Source organism: Calonectris borealis, chromosome 1 (assembly GCF_964195595.1).
Source record: "Calonectris borealis chromosome 1, bCalBor7.hap1.2, whole genome shotgun sequence".
NCBI classification, from domain to species: Eukaryota; Metazoa; Chordata; class Aves; order Procellariiformes; family Procellariidae; genus Calonectris; species Calonectris borealis.
This window is the reverse complement of record NC_134312.1, coordinates 99,095,517-99,116,479: the sequence shown is the minus strand read 5'-3', so window position 1 is coordinate 99,116,479 and position 20,963 is coordinate 99,095,517. Positions and strand designations below refer to the sequence as shown.

The 20,963-nt window shown below is 36.1% G+C and overlaps 1 protein-coding gene across 8 annotated transcripts in view; it reads right to left on the bottom strand.

The window, feature by feature from the left end:
• Positions 1 to 20,963, bottom strand: part of ZNF654 (zinc finger protein 654) — a 36,611-nt gene that overhangs the window by 7,777 nt on the left and 7,871 nt on the right. For 3 of the 8 annotated variants that reach the window (XM_075169267.1, XM_075169275.1, XM_075169285.1), the window contains 6 exons: positions 17,324 to 17,469; positions 12,666 to 12,747; positions 10,618 to 10,753; positions 6,310 to 6,512; positions 5,400 to 5,539; positions 592 to 733 (listed from right to left, as the gene is read on the bottom strand). In XM_075169267.1, coding sequence (XP_075025368.1) covers positions 592 to 733; positions 5,400 to 5,539; positions 6,310 to 6,512; positions 10,618 to 10,753; positions 12,666 to 12,747; positions 17,324 to 17,469 — 849 coding nt within the window. Of the gene's footprint in view, positions 1 to 591; positions 734 to 4,275; positions 4,448 to 5,399; positions 5,540 to 6,309; positions 6,513 to 10,617; positions 10,754 to 11,783; positions 12,087 to 12,665; positions 12,748 to 17,319; positions 17,470 to 20,963 lie in introns of those variants that run through there. The other 5 variants (XM_075169294.1, XM_075169305.1, XM_075169314.1 and 2 more) reach the window with 5 other exon arrangements.

The following is a 20,963-nucleotide window of genomic DNA, read 5'->3' as shown; positions in this document are numbered from 1 at the left end:
AGATCTTTTGCAAATGTTTGTATAGGACAGTATAAGACTAATATCTGAAGCACGAAACACAGAGCACTTTTCTGAAGCAAAATTATGTCTTCTTCTATCTTAGTCTAGCTTTTCCTTTATGTTACATTAAGCACTTCTTCAGATTCGATTAGAACTGGTGAAAGGATTCAGAACTTAACAAGGGTGAAAGGCAGATACAATGGCATTACACAAATCCTATTTCCTTAAGGAGCCAGGCTGAAAAAGAAAACCCAACTGATGCATCTTTCACATTTACTCCATGTATTTATTATTAATTCCCCATTTATTTATAGAGCATGACATTCCTCAAACTTACTGCAGACAGAAAGAAAAACTCAGAATTCAGTCAAAAAAAAAAAATCTTAAAAACATAACAGTTCAAGGGCAATCACAAAATTGAAGCATGTTCTGGAACTTGACAAAATTTTTAAGATAATATTGCGTCCTTCCCTACCCCCTCTTAACTTTCCACAGAAAGTGGCCATTACACAATATAAACATCACTTCTCTTTACTTTAACTAGTTACAGAAAGAATGGGGGGTGGGGTAAAACAAACGAACAAAACTTACTTCATCCTTAATGACCTTCATGAAAGGGAAAATTACTCTGATATTTGTAGCAATTCGTAAAAGCTGGTAGCATTGGTCAACAAATACTTGTTTTGATGGGTTAGATTTAAGCTGCAGTTTACTCCAGATGAAGATCAGGTCCCTATAAGTACAGAACAAAATATTTCAATTAGATTGAGTTTTAGAACTCTATCACTAAGCATGATGCATTACGAAGAACAACTATTTGCATATTCTGTAACTAAAATCATATTTGACAGCATAATACCAATCTAATTAACACCACAACGGTACACAACGTGCACAATGGAAAATGCAACTTAATTACTTTGTTAAAGCATTCAGGGTATCTCCTATCACTGAGCCAATTAAATATTCAACAGAATATTAATGTATTCAGCTTAGTATCAGAGAACTGCATAATAAAATCAGATGCTACAGCATCTAGCCCTTAACACCACAGGCAATAAAAGTCAGGCTGAACAGCAAGCTCTGTGTGCTCTTGGGATTAAGTTACTTTCAGTGCAAGGATGAGGAGTCCTTCATGAAAAGAAGTGTTTGAATGCGGAAAATGGGAGCGTTGTAGAAAGCTAGCTTCTGATATGGTCCATTGACAGGAAATATTCACGTTCTCCAGTTATGCATATTACAAAATAATTTTCTTTTTTTTACTGCTGTCATCACTGGTCTTTCTAGCCAATAGTAGTTACATGAAAGTATCAGGCTCTACAGCTATTCATACATCTCTATGATCTTCAGTCAAATAACATTTCTGACTGATACAAGGAAACATAAGAATAGATTGCTAAACTCTGCAGCAGAGTTCCTACACAGTTAATGTGTTTAGTCTATAAAATATAGCTAATTGAAATTTACAGCCTGTAATTTCTATGCACTTTAATTCAGAGACTCGGAAAGGCAACTGGACTTAACTTTTAGTTGTAAGAAAATTTGCCAGCACAAAGATTTTACACAAGAGTAGATATAGTTAGGACTAGGCAGAAATCCCACCGTAACATTACAATGAAAACAGGGGACCAATTGACTTTCATTTTCTGAAGGAAGACACTTTTTATTCCACCAGCCTCTTCCCTCAGAAAACACAAACCCAGTTACTGACAAAATATTTGGTTGATCTTCAAGTCTCAAGTCTGTGCCAGATATAAATCAGACAAACCTTTTGAGATTAAGCTTGTCTAGTGAGGTCAGTGCCTGCATGAAGGGAAGTGACAGAACTGCCTATGACAAAACACCAACTTCACTTTTAAATTTAGGACAGCTCTACAATTCTGCTTGACATTTTAAGAGCTAGACAAGAAAGCTGGATTGTTTTTTTTCATTCAGAACCCAGGAAAACTGAAGTTGAAAGAAAGATCAAGCTTACATGGGGGAAACTGTGAAAAGGGAGTTCCATAAGCAGCTCTACCCACAAAAAATTAGTCTTACAGGTTTTTTAAAGATACAAGCTGTTCACCTCTGCCTTTATCAGGCTGGAAATCTAAATTCTTGAAAGTCTTTGCAAACTTCACGTACAAGTTTGAAACTAGTGTCTTCGTGCACCAAACCACTCATAAAAATTCAGTAAAAGTCTCAACCTGAAGTACAAAAGAAAGAACTGAACATTTTTGCTGTTAAATGTTACAGCAGTTAAATAATACAATTTATTCTCTGCTTTGTCTCATACCATTTCAGAGCAAGCCATTTCAACACTAATCCCAGTTTAAGAAAACTCAAATTATTCTTCTGAGACATTAGTGATTAAAGTGGCTTGCCACGTGTTCAGACAAGTATAACAGCTGGTACAAGGAAAGAGCTGGAAAAAGAATGGAGAAAACTCGAAGTAGAAGGAACAGCTCCATGAGTGAAGAGCAAGCTGTTAAATCAGTTTAACCACCATTTGACTAGACACTGATGTGAAATAGTATTTTAGTCTTAATTCCTCCATGTAGACATGGAGGCTTCTCTTTCTCAAGCACATTTCTGACTCTGATAATCATTAAGGATTAAAGCATTCTTGAAGAGCTGACTGGACTCTATTTCAACCACTTAAATGCTTTGGATACCAACTTTAATGCTGAAGTCAGCAGCACTTGAGATATTTCTGTGTCACTGACCACAACGCAGCAGGGGTAGTTTTCTATTTGCTCGATTATTATGGCATAGGAGTATAGTACTTAATGACATTTACTTCTTGGATAGTATAACTTAGTTCACACCGAGGCCTATGCTTAAACTATTATGGACATGTGTTGGGGCAATTTAAACTGAGATCACAGAACTCAGTACCTCTTTACCAAAAGCAACCAGGTATTCCAGCCTGTTAACCTCCTGCAAAATATCAAACCCGTTGCATGCCTCCATCAGCAACATAAGAGAATGGTTAAACCTGCCCTACCTTAGCTAGGCCTAAAACCTTTGCTATTTTTGATAAATAAAAAGTCTATCTTTCCTTGGGTATAGATAGCACACTTTACCAAAATGTTATCCAATTCACAAAAATTACCTAAAGGCTAAAGACTGATCGAATGTGTCAGAAAAATTCCTTGACTTACTGAATTTACTGCATAGGAACCACTTGAAAACAGCCAAAACAGCATTTAAAAATTGCCTGGCAGAGAAGGCAAGCCATTCTGCTATGCCTGTTCCATCAAAATTTTGGCTGTCTTCCTGAAGAGACATCACTTTTTGATATTAGAAAGTCATTAATCACATCATTATGGACTGATATCTTATCAATGCCTTGTACACAAATATTTCTAGTAAGATCAAGCACAGATTGCTTTGTGATTAATTTGTAAGTGGGCTTTCACTTCAGAAAAATAATTCACATCATCTGAATATAGAATTTATTCTTAACGTCAATGAAAACAATAAAAATTTTGTGACAGAGCTGCTTAAAGTCCATCTTCCTCTGAGATAATGAAAGCTAATGGTTTCAGTGTGAAGATTTCATATAGGCTGCTTCACATGAAGCGATAGCAAGTATCTGCTATTTACAGCTTTCTAATCTATTTTGATATCTTATCTTTGCTAGTAGTGTTTGCTGCTAGATCTGCAAGGTCCTCAATTCCAGACAAGGCAAGATGATTTATGCTGTGCTGAAGACGTTAAAAACTTCTCTAGGAAAAAATATACGAAGTGGGTTAATTTAACCTGGCTCCTACTTCTTCAAATGTTTGAATTATAGTCATGTCTTCACAAGCTTTGTTCCAGCTGACATTATCTATTAAGCATTTTGCAGATTTTTCTTGTTGGGTACACAATTTTTAAGGCTCAGCATCTGTAAAGAATGAAACAGCTGTTCTAGCTGCACAGACGTAACTGCTCTGAACTCTTCCAAAGATCCTCAAGTTCTATATTCTGAACAGAAGATTAAAATATTAAGAGATGCCAAAATGGTTTCCTTGATAAACAGATATCAAACAGTACTTTAGTCTCTTCCGGAATTTCATTTTTGACATCCACTTTGCCAGAACGTAAGAACAGACATCTTGTTTTGAACAGCAATTTTCAAAATGAACAATGCAAAGCTTAATGATCAACTGGGTAAGAGCAAGGCTAACATGTTACTACAGCAAAAGGTATAAAAAGTAGGTTTAATTCCAATATTTAAAATGCACTTCTTAAAAGACTGAATCCCCGAAACAGGAAGCACTAACCATGTAACTAATACGCGTAGCTTACATCTGCAAATTTCCTGAAAAGTAAGAAGTCTGGAGATGCAGCATTTGGCAGGAATCAGCAAAGTCGGATTCCATTCCAAAGTTGGTCACTCGGCTCACAAAAACTATGGTTTTTGGTTGAACTTCTTCATCTGTCCTATGGGGACAGTCATGACCACCTTTTTCTGGACAGACTGAATGAAAAATGCTACTAGGTATTGCCAATACATTGTATTATAAATATATGTCATAATCATAATCATATTTCCAATTCCCTGAAATACGGGAACAGGGAAATTCTATATAGATTCTAAACTCCATATTAAAATTAGTTACGCAGATTAATAATTTGATCTCTATTGATTGGAAAAAAAAATCAAATCCTTGCTGACTAAGCCTTTTTGCTTCAACTACATAATCAAAAAAACAAATTAAGCATACTTTACCAAGGAACGCAGATGTTACTTTAGGTACAGAAACTATACAGGCTAAACAGAAGGATTATCTTCCTTAGCCATCTTTCAGTCCTCAGACTGATGAAATTTCTTTTGACAACTCTTTAGCAAACGCTTCTTAGTCATAAAAACGTCCAACTATCAAGCTGATTCAGTGTGTATGAAGACATTCTTATTTAAATGTTTTCTAGAGGACCACCATTTATGTTATGGCTCTGTTTATGAAGTAAAAGTTTCCATAATTTATAGCACATTTTCAGAACCATATATTCTCTTTTTAGACACATTAGTGACATACTACAGTTTGGTTATTATAAGCAGTGTCATTTAACTAGCAGAACAGCAAAATATCTGCATTGCCAAAGAGTCTACAGACTGTATATTGTTACACATTGCTAATAATAAATGCCATATTTATAGGTATTTACAGCCTAAAGTATGTAAAGGCTCACCCTTCTGTTAATTTGAAACAGTTAGTAAGTGTTATGTACTATGTAGGCTACCACTGTACATGATTGTGTGTAAAAAAGCAACAGGCATAACAGATGTACTAGGAATGTTTAAAAATCATGTTAGAATGTTTTTATCTGGTATTTTAAACTTGAGCTACATCTCAAAGTTCGATGAGTTTCATTTTGGCAATAAGCATTTATTATCTGCTAAGCTGCTTCACCAGAAATAAAGTATTTACCATATACAATACATGTCCCCATTTTGAAGCTGTGGGACTAGGAACGATTCACATAGCTGTAAGGCTAAGGTAGTCTTCCCTTCTTTTTCAGTGTTGCAGATGATCTCAATTCCACTCTTGCAATCAGTCCTCAACAAGTGCTATACAATTAAAATAAAATCAATTTAGATAAATTTGCTAACATGAAATAAAAACCTATCAGACCTTGCTATATTAAAGAAGCTACAGAAAACTTCAGGAATTGTTATTAACACAGGATTTCTTTGGAACAGCTTTTGTGTAGGTCTGTAAATAGAGATTTTGGAGATATTTAGAATTCTTTCATATTTCTTAGAGTAATGACACTCAGAATAATTGTCTGAGAAATTAAAAGACTACACAAAAGCACTTTTTTGCACGACGGTAGCTTGTTCTTAAAACAAGGTTAAGAAAAGCATTGTTATCTAGTAAGTGCTATCAGTGGTAAAAGTAGGGCCACATTCAGCTACAGTGTCATTTTACATACTGGGGCATCATTAAAAAAACTTTAAGGCTAACAAAACTATATAATGTACAAAACACTGGACTGACATCAATTAGGCTCAAGTGCTTTTGCTAGAATAATCGTCAATAGTAAAATAGTCAATACACTGAAGTTACAAAATATTAATGACTCAAGTTATTTAGGGAATATATCTACAAATAAATTTGACCAAAAAGTTGCATTTAGGTCAACAAGATTTGCAGGTGCTTAACATTTAACTTTTCAAAGCTTAAGTCAGCACTAAGGTAAGCAACACCGGTGTAGTTGCCTGATTTTATGACATTCGGTTCTACAAAAACAGAGTTCTATATGCTCCTCTTGACAACTTGTATACAGTAAGTATAATGTACCACTTCATTAAAAAAAATGTATACTGTCAAACAATACCTCCTGGAATAGCTGATCTTCTAATGGTGACATATAAAGACAGGTGAAAAGAGCTTGATGGAAATACAGATCTTTACTGATATCTGGATGATTTATGCAAGATTTGATAAGAGCCATTGCCTCAGGGATGCGTTCACAGGCAATAAGGTATCTGGCACGTAGTTCAAAGAACAGTGGATTTTCAGAGCTTAAATATTTGTTAACTGTACAGAAAAGAAAGATTTAAAGGCAATTAGAATATGAAGTCCAAACAACAAATATATTTAAATGTAATGTTGTTTTTAATAGTGCAAAGTCAACAAATAAAATAAAAAAGGCTCTGCTAAAGAAGCTGTCATATATTAAATTAAGTACCATCAAGAATCTCTCCTTCTGCTTGGAAACAGAAATTGTTATTTTTCTTACACCAGTAATCTAATTCAGTATTTTGTTTCTAACAGATCAACACAAGGTGCTGCAAAGAATTAGTAAAATACACTATATAGAAGCAGATACGAACATTTTCAAGAAAGAAAATTCCCTCCTTTCTCAGCACTGGAATCTGGGTGATTGTCAGAAGTATAGGATCGACATCACTTCCAATGCTATAATTATCAGTATTTTAAACAACTCAGGATACTCATTACCCATTAAAATGGAAGAGCTTGGAGTGGTGAAAAAGTTAACTAGAATTCACATGCTGTTGCTTTAAGTAGCTTTGAACACCTTGATTTTGCTTGGAGAAGTGGAAAATATACACTTTTTCTTCCTCTAAAAGTGCTACTGGGCACAATTCTAAATCCCTAAATACCTTTAAATTCTAGGCCCTGATTTCTGGAAATCTGTTTTTCAGATCTAAAAGCTAATCTTAAAACTAACATTTGAATGAAATTGTTTCAACTGAGATACTCAAAATACTTAACATTTAAGTAATTGGGAAATTACGAAATACATAGAAGACATGCTTTAGATCGCTATTATAAAAGCACATAGATTCTAGTATCTCTTAGGATTAAAAGTTAAAATTTCAGTCAAGGATACAAAATGCAATAATGCTTTTATTTTGAGAATTGTTTGCATCTTGTCAAGTAAATGCACACTCTGAGGTGTTAATAGTGTGTTAACATTTATGTAATATATTGGACAATATGGCCTGATCTTCCTCTTACATTTTCAACAGCTACCTTAAAAGAGTTAAAACCCCACAATTTCTAGTGCATACCCTGTAATACTGTACAGTGTTTCATATTTTAAAAAAAGAAAAAAGAAAAGAGATTGGCGATTTAAAGTCAATGAAGGCTAGAAGTGAGCATGGGAAGTTTGCATCTTAGAAGGGACCTGTATTAATAAAGTTACAAGCAACTTAAAGTGACACTTAAAACGATTAAAAAGATAGAAGTGTTTACTGAAAACCACAATCTAAACAGCTAAGAGAATTTTTTTTCCCCAAAATAAAAAGATTACTTGTGTAACAAGCTGTCACTTAAACTTTTTTTATTTAAAGGACACTTGGTTTGAAAGACATTCCTTATGCTCAGAAACAGGATTTCTCTAGCATCTTTATTTTTATACACGCTAATGGTTACTAATGAACATTTAAGGAATATTATTCAAGGTGATATAAGGTTAGATGAGATTTGTTAACAGATGTACCATAAGGTCCACCATAAGAGAAGATCTCATTACCACCATCCATTAGCACTTCTGGGTACAAACTTAGTAAAGATGACGACTGAAAGAAAAGCCAGTGTCTAACAGTGGTCATTAACTGCAAGAAAAAGTGATCATATAGAACAATCCTTAAAGGCAAGTAAGGCCTCTCCTTTTTTGAATTAACATACTTGCAGTAATAAAGCGAACCATCAGCTTCACATGCAAACATTACCCAACAGATTACTGAATATTCACATGAAAAATTAGGCCAGAAATACTTAGCTTTTGTTATATGTGCTAATGTTAAGAAAATGCTGCACATATAACAACTGGCTGTAACATCCTTTCCCCTCAAACGAGGGAAGATTGCAGTCCACAAGACAGGTTAACTTGCTACATCATTGCCACCTTCTGTGTGGGGAACTCTTAGGTCAGTATGCCCCTCTGCTCCATAAATGAGAATCCCACTTCCGACAGCACAAGCTCCCAGGGAAGGGGGGTCTCCTACACCCTCCAACACTTTTTTTAAACAGACTGAGTTCCAGCTACACCACTGGCAGGAGCGTGCTCCCTCCCTGTAGTGGAATGCCTTCTTTTCCCAAGGCAGCATTTACAGTTCTTCTAACTCCCAAGAAAAAGACAACTGCTAACCATAGTAGCATTTAGCCAAGTCTGTGATACATTAAAAACGGCTTGGGGAAAACAACATCTACTCTTGTCCAGCCAGCACGTGCAGTCCTTTGCTTTAGAGCCATAGATGCCAATGATCAGCTTAGAAACTAATTAACTGCTTAGATCCGCGTGCACCTCTGTCTACAATACTCTTCTAGAAGTTCACAGTAGGCTGCCTTATTCTCCCTAATCTACTAGAAGTTTATTACTCCTATGTTTCAACCCTGCTATTTTTCTTTAAACCCAAAGACTGCCTTCCTTTCCAGCCATCTCAAAATAGACTGCAACATCTCGAAGTATACTACAATTCATGTAAAGACAGACACAGCAAGGTTTGTCTTGGCCTAAGCTTCTCTGTGTAATTAATGAATCCAAGACAGGATTATGTAGTTCATACACTACATATTTATCAAACTGACTTTTGCAAGTAATGGTTGGTGATTCAGCAATAATAGGCAGTCTTCCTAATTTAAAATAGTGATGCCCGAGGGAACTATATGGCCAAGTTTCAAAATTCACCAAACTCTGCCAGCCTATAAAGCATAACAGAATGTATAAGACTTCACCAGAATCAGATTTTAAAGGAAGTGAGACAAGAAAGAAAAAGCTTCCAAAAGATATTATCTAAAATAAAATGTTTGTCATCACAGATGAAATATGTCAAGGGGGTATGTGGGGCTATCAGAAGATAAAAGGAGGAAGAATACATCAGCAGAGGGGAAGGAGATGTGGCCTGCAACAAAAGAAAACAAAATGATCATCTAGTGACAAGAGGCAGTCTCATTCCTACTCTGCCAGGTTAAAACTAAGTAAAAATCCTCAAACTGTTACCCATCCATACAGAGGCTTCATGATGATCAAGGGAATCATTACGGCAAAGGACTAAACTAATTCTTTGCTGGAGAGATGGAGATCGAGACCTCACTTCAGATCATAACCACCAAAACTTTCAGAGTTCGTCATGCGATGCAGAACAAAACAAGGATAACCTTTGTTTTCATTTTGTTTCTGTAGGTATTTGACTAGAATTTTACCAGATATATAATAAAAATCATGGGTAAACTATGTTGCTCAAGTGCTTTCTTCACAAGAGAGACAAACAACAAAAACTACCCACTTAATCACGTTAATTTGCTATCAAAATACTTTCTCTGGTTAAGGAGGCAGCTCACTGAGCTGTTCTGACTTTATAGTCCTCAGTCATTACAGAATGAACACATTGTCATAAACACAGTAATGAATTTGAATCATGCATTACACCATAGTAACTAGAAAAGAACTAGTATTTTCTATCATTATCAAATAGAAACAACTTATAAGAGGTCCTCTGTGAACACTGCTACCAAGTATGTCGCATAAGATGTTAGTAAAGAATTTACTGTAAATTGGATATTTTCCCCTTCTGAACTTTCATTAACATTCTGGTAATGTTTGTTTCCACACACTGTTAAAAATGCTGGTTTACTTTGCAGGCTGAACAGAAATCTTCCTCCTACTCCCAACTCTAGGAATCACATATACATAAACAGAAAGCAGCTATCAGGTGTAGTCACAGGCCTCATTCTAAACAGAACCAAGAAAAGCCACAAGCCCGAGTATTTACAATTTAAAAGAAAAATTAAATGATTCAGAGTCCCATGAGACAGAAATACATATCAGGTCCTCCCCTGACCATGTTACTTCAGTAGCCTAACTGGAGGCAAGTCACTCTCCACTCTCTTTCAGGGGTTGAACACCTGGATTTGGTAAATGCATTTGAGAAGTAACTGCTCAGTAGCCTCTTGTATCTGAATAATCTGATCTCTACACTATGAAAGTAGACTTAAACTACTAGCAAAGAAATTTAGTTCTCTTTCAAATAAAAAAAGGGACCGGTACATTTTACTACAGAAAAATAGTTAAATTCTGTGCAACGCCAGCTGACAACACCTGATCCTAATATCAAAAAAGCATAATTTAACTATTTTTTAGTACTCTAAAAAATAAACGTGGTAAATGAAATACCTAATTCCTGTGATACAGGCTTTGCTTTAAGAATTGCTTGTAATACTGGATCCTCCCATGGTCCACCATCTCGGATGATGCGAGTCACTAGTTCCAGGTTCATATTTCTGTATCTATTTAGAAGGTTCTGACATTCCTATACGTAAAAACAAAAACAATTAGAAAGAAGAAAAAAACGTTGTCTAAAAATAAAGGCCATCCAAAAGGCAAGAAACAAGAAAACTCACGCGTATTTAAATATTTCCTCAGTCAACAATTCAAGCTACGAAGTCTTTTATTGACCAGGCCTACACAAAGCCTTAAAGCAACAACTTATATTCTCTAAAAACAGTAATACAGAACTGTGGAAGCCAGAATGCTCATGTCTTCTGTTGGCATGCAGCAAGAGCCTGTCATTTGCATAACAATGCAAAAATGCCTTTCCTTGAATTAGAGATATTACTGGCATACGCTGTGGGAGAAGTCTTCACCTCATGCTAGCCTGCACAGATTTAGACGTGTTGACACTGGATTTGTATTCCAGTGATGGTGTCTGAATTCTATGATGGAAAAACTGAATTAAGCCATGTGAGTCACCAGCCCTCAAGCAACCATTTTTCTCCAAATCTCTACATAACAAAAATTATGCTTGCCTAAAATAATGTTTTAGCCACCCATGATTTTCACATATACCAAGTTCCCCTCCTTGTTATTCGCTGGTAGAATTGTCAACATTAATGTTAACCAACAGTAGAATTTTAATCACAAGAAAAAGGTATCTAATTTTGAAACAAAAAGATGTAGCTGAAGAATGGCTTCTATGCACAAACAATTAACTTCACATATGCTTTTTTCCTTAGTTTCAAGTCAATTTTTTTCTTTTATATTCAGATGATTATGTTTGATGGTAAAAAATGGTTAAGTAACTGAAACAATGGTTTTCACTACCAGTTTAATTACACAACTGATCAGAAATTCTTTATCTAGAAAATTATGTAAAGATATATTTTAATACATTCATTGTTTAAAAGTCAAAGCAATTGAGAATTGTAATACAAAAGCACAGAGAAGAAAGTATAATACATCACACCTTTTCCTAAATACTTTCTTGTTCATAGACTGCTTTTGAAAAGCACTCATAGCAGGACTGCCAAAATGTCCCATTACGCTTATGCAAGAGAACCTACCCATTCCTGAGGCTGCTAAGCCACTCCTTGACCCCATTCTTCCACCAATTCTAATCAAGCATGTAATTGCTGCTAGTTTGATAATTAAGGTAAGTAGTGCTGACACATTAATTTGTAGCAGCAGTAACAAACAGGTATCAACATAAAAATATCAAAGGGATAGCTATTTTTCAAACTGCAGTTCCATGATCAGTCTTAACAGAAGAAACAACCCTGTTTTCCATCCTTTGTTTCCCTACAACAAAGTTTCCTCTCATGGTGGCACAAGTGCTTGTGTTCCCATGCAGTGAACTCAACTCTCAAAATCAGTTCAGGTCAAGAAGACTTATCTGGCAAAAAAAAGGTAAGATTTTAAATCCAGGATCATTTATATTATGCAGTTGTATATAGCCATACAAAACCTTGTCCCAGTCAGGCCAAGAGTACAACAGTTTTAAACAATGTGAGTTTATGCCAACCTGAAGAGTTCATTAAAACAGAGCTTCAATTTCAAATTTACTGTTTAAAACCGCAGAGGGAAACTTGAGGTTTCATGTCATGAACTGGTACACAACACTGGATGACATTAAGTTCTGATTAGCTATAAACAAGCAAAGTTTCCCTCCTTTATATGGGAAACACACAAAATATGTCTTTAACAAGACTGGTATTACAAACAGAGAGAAGTACATTTTACTTAGTCCAAGTTGATTGAAATAGCAATACTGATGATAAATTTCCCTTTAAATATCCTTTTTTTTTTCCTTGGGGTATAAATGTAAGCAAAGCAGCTACCTTCTTTCACTATAATGGCATGTTTCCTCCAGGTTATATGTCCATAAAAGCTGTCTTTACATGTACTAAAATAATATTAAAAGTTTGTATGAAAGTAGGCAACACTACCTGGATTGAACCTAAAATATCTTTCAAAGGATCTTCATAGAACTCATCCTTTCCAAAGAACAGCAGCAATTCAAAAAAACTCCTAAAAAACAGAAGTAGTGACAAGTCAACCAAACTAAAAATGTTAATTCAAAAAATGAAACTACTGAAGTCTATTAGTTCTCACAGCACTAAACACAAGATTAGGACTTTCATAAGTTCTAGACCCGTGCCCATGCCAGAGTAGCTCTAACAAGTCTGGCTAACACCCACGCTCTCTAAACGCAACTCATATTTCAAAAACTTTACGTTGGTCTGATTTTTGTGCTGGATTTTGGCAGTTAGGCTTCCACATACACATCCCAAACACATTTTTCATCAGGCATCAAGTTGCAAATACAACACAGCTATAGATAAACTAACAAGACCAAATTAGTAATAAAACATATTATACTTAAGTACAACTTAAAATCCCTTCTGCTGCACCGTTTTCGTAAGTTCACGACATTTAGACTGACAGTACGTGCCTGATCTTCTCCCTCAAGAACTCTTACGTCCTCCACACTGCTGCTCCCCATTCACCATTACAAAAGTGACCCTTCCTTAAAAGCCAAAGCATTTGTCAGATATGCAGCAATTTTGAGGAAGAAAGAGGACAACTGTAAAATTGCTATAGTATGCACAGTGTATAAGTTGTTACATAAGGAACAGTAACTTCACATGAATGCCGATTCCCAACGATTCATATTTTCAAGTATGATAAGTACTTTCTATTAACACATTTTATTCCATTTCAGCCTGTCTTGCCATAACGCCCACTGAAGCCTCTTTATGAAGATGCAGGTTTAAAGGTGCTATTAATTTCCTATTTCCAAATAAAAGCCTTTTGCTATTAATTTCATGTTTCCAAAAGAAGCCTTCGAAGATTATTTTCAAAGGGAGATCTTTTGTGCAAATATGCAAATGTAACTACATTCATCTTCAGTGTGGCATTCAGAGGAATTGATAAAACTTCAGTTCTACCACCAGCAAGTTTTTAACCAAATCAGGTCTATGTGCAGCAACATGAATTCACAAGTGTTGCCTCAAAAGAGGTGGCAGATAAGGGAGAAGGCAGGACTGATGCGTTCAACAGCAGCCTAGATTCAAAATGACTTGGGGCCTCCATGTTTTCCATCATCTTAAAATACTTGTCTAGCATTTTTTTTTTTTTTTAATACAGTGACTGAGACAAACAATCCTGATAGCAGAACCAGAGAGGTTGGTAAAAAGTAGCTTTCCAGAGCTCAAGTCAATTTAGGTCTTCACTTACAGAAGCATACTTCCAGATAATACTTGCAAATCAGTCAATTCAATCAAAAACTAGGTAGTTGGCTCTCATGGATCTGCAGGCAGCTCCAGTGCTCCTGCTATTGCTCTGCCTTAAGATTCTGAAAAATTTAATTTCTATTTGGAAAAGGTAACTACCCAAGTACTGCACTAACATAATCTGCAATTGCTGATTGAGAAAGTCATGAGCAGCAGGCAATAACTGAGCAACTCTCAGAGGGAAAGATAGCACTGAAAGAGCACTGAAAGAAAAACTGGGCATCTAGGACGTTTTAGAAATAGCACTGAACAGCAAAGGCTTTGGTCTCGTAAGAGAAGAAAATATGAATAATTTTTTTTAAGATTATTCTAGACATTTTTTCCAAATGAACAGGGAGAATAAGGAGAGGGAGAAGGTGGAAGATGACTCCTGAAAGAGGTTCCAGCACTCTTCCAACCTACAGGTTTTTGAGTCAAGATCTTGCTGATGGCAATTTCTTTCCCAACTACAGCATTTAGTCTTCTGTTGCGACAGCTCTTAAATAAAAAGGCGTATTTTCATGAACAGCTGGACAAGAAACTCCTTTGCAGAACAATTAAATTCACTGCAGTTATCCCCAAATTTAGAGTCAAACGTCAATATATTTGAAGTTAACATCCAAAGTATTCCTACAAAATAAAATGTTTCCTTTTTAATAAAGCTAATTCAAAAGAAGTTAAAGAGCCGACTTAAGGCAATTTTTCCTCTCAATAACATTTTCAGAAATAATGTGGATTAAAAGATCTTAATATTCACATAAACAAAATGAAGTTTTGTATGGGAATAATGCAAAAGTATCAAAAAATTAGGTTTCCTTTAGATTATGCTGCAGTAATTTTTTTCCTAACCAGTGATAAGCTATGCCAAAAAACAGACCTAGAAAATTTAAGATACACATTCATTATGTTCAATGACAGAATTTTTCTCCAGATTAGGTTCTTGAATCTCAACTCAAATATGGAAAGAAAAAACAACCAGTACCCAAATAAGTACTTTGTTCTGAAAAACATTCCTTCATTTCATGTTGATAAACAAAATTTTGCAGCACACTTGACTCTCAGGAAAGGTCAGGCATGAATCATGTCATGATCTGGAAAGCAGTCAAACTGGAACTTAAATAATAAGACAAAACTAGTTATAGCAAATGATACATGCATCTGTTTTTATTTGCTTTGACTGATTTAAAGAGAATAGGATCTTGGAAAAAAAAAATCTGGAAATTAATAGTGTAAAAGTGTAAACTAGTTTTCTTCCCTATCAATGCACCTGCTCCACACTCTTATCAGACTAATAAAGGAAGCTATCAAAATACTTATATTTCTTCATTACCAATCTCCATTCAATTAAAATTACTATGGTCAATTCCAGCTTGGCCCTGTTACCTTAAACCAGTCTGCAGCATTGCACATCCAAATTTACATCCATCCATTTATAATAATGGTGCTTCTAGATTTATCACATCACTACTTTGATATTACTGGCATCTGAAGATTGCCTAAGAACACTAGTATGCTGGCACCATTATTAAAACCCCCTGATATTAATGGCAATACAGATTCTGCTTCATTTGTGATGAATAGCAAGGCTAGTAAGTATAGGAAATGCAACAGTCATTACTGTTAATAGTTTATTGTCTGGTTACCAAGGAAATCTTACTCAAGTATGACAAAACAGGCAGATTTTTTCTTTCCAAAAACTAAGACTTAATATACACCAAATTTTCAAAAGAGATTCAAGCAATGTTTCCCAGATAACTGCAACCACTAAGTCCCAGGATCCGTTCATGATATCACATGCAAAACTACACCAGTCAAGCAGAGTCAGAAGGAAAAATAAGCTGGCATTCTAGAATGGAAGAAAATCTCAGTGAGTAAACCCAGCTCCAAAAACCAAGATAGACAAGGGGAACAGGAACTCAGCAACCAATTCACTTCTAGACTATCAGGAAGTGACCACCCTACATACAACAAATACCTGAATTTCTACCTTTTTCCCTCCCAAGCTTTGACATTTAAAAGTATATAAAAGCATGGTTTGAACTCTGAGGTTTTTTTCTAAAAATTAGTGAAAAAAAAACAGAGGTCACCATGTTTTGATGCAACTGCTAGTCATTCTCTGATACCTGAGCATTCCAGTTTTAAGAGTCATGGTCTTATGATTCCATAAATAGTCCCATGTCAAATAGTTTCACACACACACACAAACCAGTAAATCTCTTTGGTGAAGTCTCACCAACACTTAAAGATAGCATATACTCTGTAAGTGTACAGAATAAAGCCTTGACTCCTATGTAATTAGTACTAATAGCTCAAGAACAGCAGAAAGCACAAGCAACCCAGTCCTCCTGACCAAGTAAACTAAGCGAGGAAGACTAGGAGAGCATTCGCTTCTGATGACTAGATGAGACAGGAACGAGACATTTCCACATAAAATTCTGAACTGAGATACTGAGCTGTATTTGAAAGCACTGCTCAACAGGAAAGCAGTTTAACCAGCTGGACAAATAAATCTGATCTTGCAATAAAGCTAGCTTTTAGTTTTTTGTCCCCATCTGCTGAGAGAAGATCAAGTACATTGCATCTCAGCTAAGTATATCTAGCTCACTTCAAGATTTTTTTTTTTTGCTTCCATTCAATATTGAGGTTTTGAAACTTGAAAGGTAGGTTTTTAGAGCAAGAAAAAAATGGGGCTTTTACTTATCTACTGATCATTACCTTGACACTTTCAGCCTTCGTGTGGGAAAACCACCAATGCATCAAGAAAATTGAGATTATAGCAAGATTTGTGACCTAACATTCTGCAGTTCTTTAAGTTGAATATGACATTTCTATAAGCATTTTGATGACTCAAACATAAAAATCCATTTTAAAATTGACTCATTTCTTAAATACCACACAAAATTTATCTTAATAAATACTTAGCTTATTACATCACTAGAGGTAGAACAGTAAAAACTTCAGATAAATTATTTACAATTATGTACTGTCAAAGGTTGGTCTTCAAATACTCCAAAATAAGATTTTCCAAAAAGAAGTCTGTATGGTGATCACTTATTTCTTTAGATTATTCATTTTGCCAGAAAACCTTTATGACACAACATTGTAATACCCGATGAATATTTAACAAGGACATAAAAACACTAAACTAAATTCTAGATTTTGTATCCTCAGTTAGCAATTCTTGGTTCCACGTAGCTACGCCACCTGGTAAAACCACTCTTAAAAGCTCTGAGGATCTCTGAGATCCTATTGCTATTATATAAGTAACACAGCCTACATTGTAAAGCAAGTAATAATAATAATAATAATAATAAAAAAAAAGATGTACTTACAAAGCTAAGCTACTCAATACGTATTGTACGTGCTCACATTCAGCTGGGAATGATACACAGGCAGACGTGAAACAACAGAGCGCCGTCTGAAGCACCTGAAGCTGAGGCAAAGGAACCTGCCATCTTCCAGCATAGTCTTCAACAACCTAACGACAAAAACATTGAAATATATATTACAATGGAAAACATTCTCTCTAGTCAGAAATAATAAGTAGTTAATACTGTGCCTGCTTTATATCCCCTCCTTCTCCCTCAGAAGTAGGGTTTGTAACCAAAAAAACTGAACATTTTATGTTCTCAAACTGAAAAAATAAACAGAAACTTTATGACCTACATTATAAAAGATATACCACAAAGGACCTTCAACTATTCTTTTCAGAGGGTAAAGCAGGAAATACTTTCTCCTTACATAGTATCACAGTAGATATTACACTCTGCTTTTAAACACAAGTTTTTATTTTGCAAGAAGACACACATTAGAGAGTCTATAACAATATCCAGATATTCCATTCTAAAACTTTCAAAGAGGGGAACGACTAGCCTGCACTCTTCCAGCCTTTATGTCAGCAGAGAAAGGCACAAACATACCAGTCTTTCTTATCTGATCAAATAAGTAAATTTGACAGGTTTTATCCATATGATGGAACTAAGGCCCTGATCTACAGTTACGGAACTGCATCACTATTTATAGAGAAACATGAAGGTGAAAAGTAGGTGTTTTAATGGAGAAAATGGAGAAAAATCCTTGCCTAGTCATCTAGTCAATCTTGTTTGTATTAATAAATGCAAATTTCTGGCACTGCCTATGCCTACATTGGGAGACTCCATAACCCAGCACCATCTATATTTCTACACGAGTATCGCTACACTGAAGTCCTCTGAAAGGGCCAGTCCATTTAGAGCACTCCATGTATAAAACACACAGCACCGAGTTCAGCATGAAGCACAGCAATAAAACAAGATGTCTGTGAAGGCACCCACCAATTCTGTGACAGACTAGTCGTTACGCTGCAGTCCCCCAGCAAGTAGAAGGCCAAGGGCTTTGGGTCATCTCTCCCCCTTTAATCAACAGCTAAGACATGACTCATAGGCAGTATTCTAAGCAGAGACTGAAAACCATATTTCTTCCACACTCTGGCACATAGCTTGTCTCATTGCACTACAGTCAGGCTCCCTTTGCTCACTTACTCTTGCCTTATTTTTTTCATCATAACAGCACAGCCTCAATAAAAGCAAAAGAGTGGACTAACTGCACCTCAGGGCCTAGGACGCTCTTCTCCAGCTGAGGAAACCTAACTGAGATCTCCTACACCCTGAGAACATGAGAAGCAGGTGGGGAAACACAATGCCATCAGCCATGTTGTAAAGAGAAAGGTAAAGTGCTCCATAGCATACGGAAGAGACAAGTAACTGGCTTCAAGAAAGTGATGAAGTGCCAATCCTAGTTACACCTGGCCACCTATCTCAAGAGCCAGGCTGGCCAACAAAGCATAGACTAAACCAAAAATCAGATACATCCCTCTTCAGGATTTCTTTTTGACTGATAAGTCTGTAAATCCCTCTTAGATTTGTCTAATTCCCCATAAACTAAATAAAGGGCTTATAAATCTGGTTAAGTGGCCTACATTTTTAGTTCCAACGCTACATGCCTAACTTTGTTTAAGGCTCTGCAATATGAACAGGCCAGTGTCCCATTTCTGACAGTTTGGTAAGAGCTGCTCCAAAGCAAAGCAGTTTCTGATAATGGGACCAGTAATTTTTTCTCCTCACAAACAACAGCTGAGACTGATTTATATTTTGTAAGTAGATTTTGACTTTCCACCAAATTTATTTCAATAATTCCTGTTTGAAAATCTGTTAGCTTAATGCAGCAAATATCTAGGTCAACTGGAAGAGAATTAGCAGGCTTGTAGATAAATACTCTTCCTCTTACAAGGAAGAATAAACACTTTAGAAAATAGTCCTGCCTCACACATCAATTGCGAGTTCTCTGAAATACTTTTACCAAGGTCCCTTGGATAGGAAAACACAAAAGCCTTAGGAGAAACAAAGCAGACAAAGAGAATGAACGTCCTTCAGTGGTTTCAGTTTCCAAATGGTCAAAGGTAGAAATAAAACATCAGTTCCCACCAAGATGTTTCACAACACTTTGACCTGAGAGGCACAGTATAGATATGTTCATAAAAGATTTCAAGCAATGAGACAACATTTTGTGATGATACTGGGTTTTTTTCTTGGCAGGATAAAGTGCTAACTGTAAAGAACTACAGAAAGGATTTATGACAGTGAGCGATGAAATTCAGCATAGACAAGTGTACAGTGGTACTTAGGGAACAAAACAATCCTAACATGTAATATGATAAACTGACAATTACCACCCAGGAGCAGGACTGTGTTATTATGGTAGATGTTTTAATGAAAAATCATCTCAATGCGCATCACAATGGCCAAGAAAGCAAATTAAATATTAGGAGAGTAATAAGATAAAACAAAGCAGTGTTATCTGCTCAAAACCATAGCACATCCCCACATCTATAAAATTGCATGCTGGTTTGCTACTACCCATTCCTATCTCAAAAGAGAATACAGAAGGCCTAAAAAAAGCTTCGAAGGCAGGCAAGAAATGCTAAGTAGCGAAATAAATTTCACACAAGGATCAATGCAGCTAACTAGGACACTTTAGGTTGCAAAGAAATGACAAGTGCAGGGGCGCACACCAAACAAGGTTGGCAAGCAGGATCAAAATAAATTACAGGAGGTAGTTCTTCACTCAGCGTGCACTTAAGCTGCTGAGCTCCCTACTAAAGGGATGCTGTGGATGCTGCATAGCTAAACGAGTTGAAAGAGGCCGCATGAGCTGAAAAAGATACCCACCAAAAGTTACTAACTACAGTAAATTAGCTGAACTGAATATAATTAGAGAGGGGAAAGTTACTGTATTTGCTTGTCTCACTCTTTGGTTAGGCATATATGAACTTTTGATAAGATTCTGGTCCTAATGTCAGAATATTGCTTCTGCAAATAATCATCACTCAAAAGCAATACACCAAAGGCTCACGCTGATGGTAATAGACACTGTAGTCTCTGAAAGGTGCAGTCCTACTGCCCACACTTTATAAAAGCCTATACAGTCCTACTAGTTGCCCTTGCTGCACCTACAGCGCTCATCTGAACCCAAAGGAAACTAATTCAGGAACTAACTGGCAGAGAACAGTCTCCTCTCCCAAAAAAAGCCACCAGTCACCGTCCGCATCAGTTCTCTGAACTGGCCCGCCATCGGCAGCACAGAAAGGAAGACACCACAACAGCAACATTGCCTTAGTTAGGCAGTTGGTCTGCAACATAAATGTATCCACAAAAGATTCACAGCAACAGCTCCACCCCCGCAAACGGGTCAGTAAGAATATGAATAGCATACTTTTTTTCTGAATATGGATACCTGAAACCATGCATCCATCAGTCCCAGGGGGAGAGAAAAAAAAAAGTCTAAAATTGGTCAATTCTCAGCAGACTTGCAACAATCATCAGTAAGAGATGAGGTGGGGGGGAGAGAAAAAGCTAATCTAAGTACGAAATAAATTCCAAACCACACTCCACACACATTCTATATGGAAGGGGCAGGGGGGACAGGGATAATGCA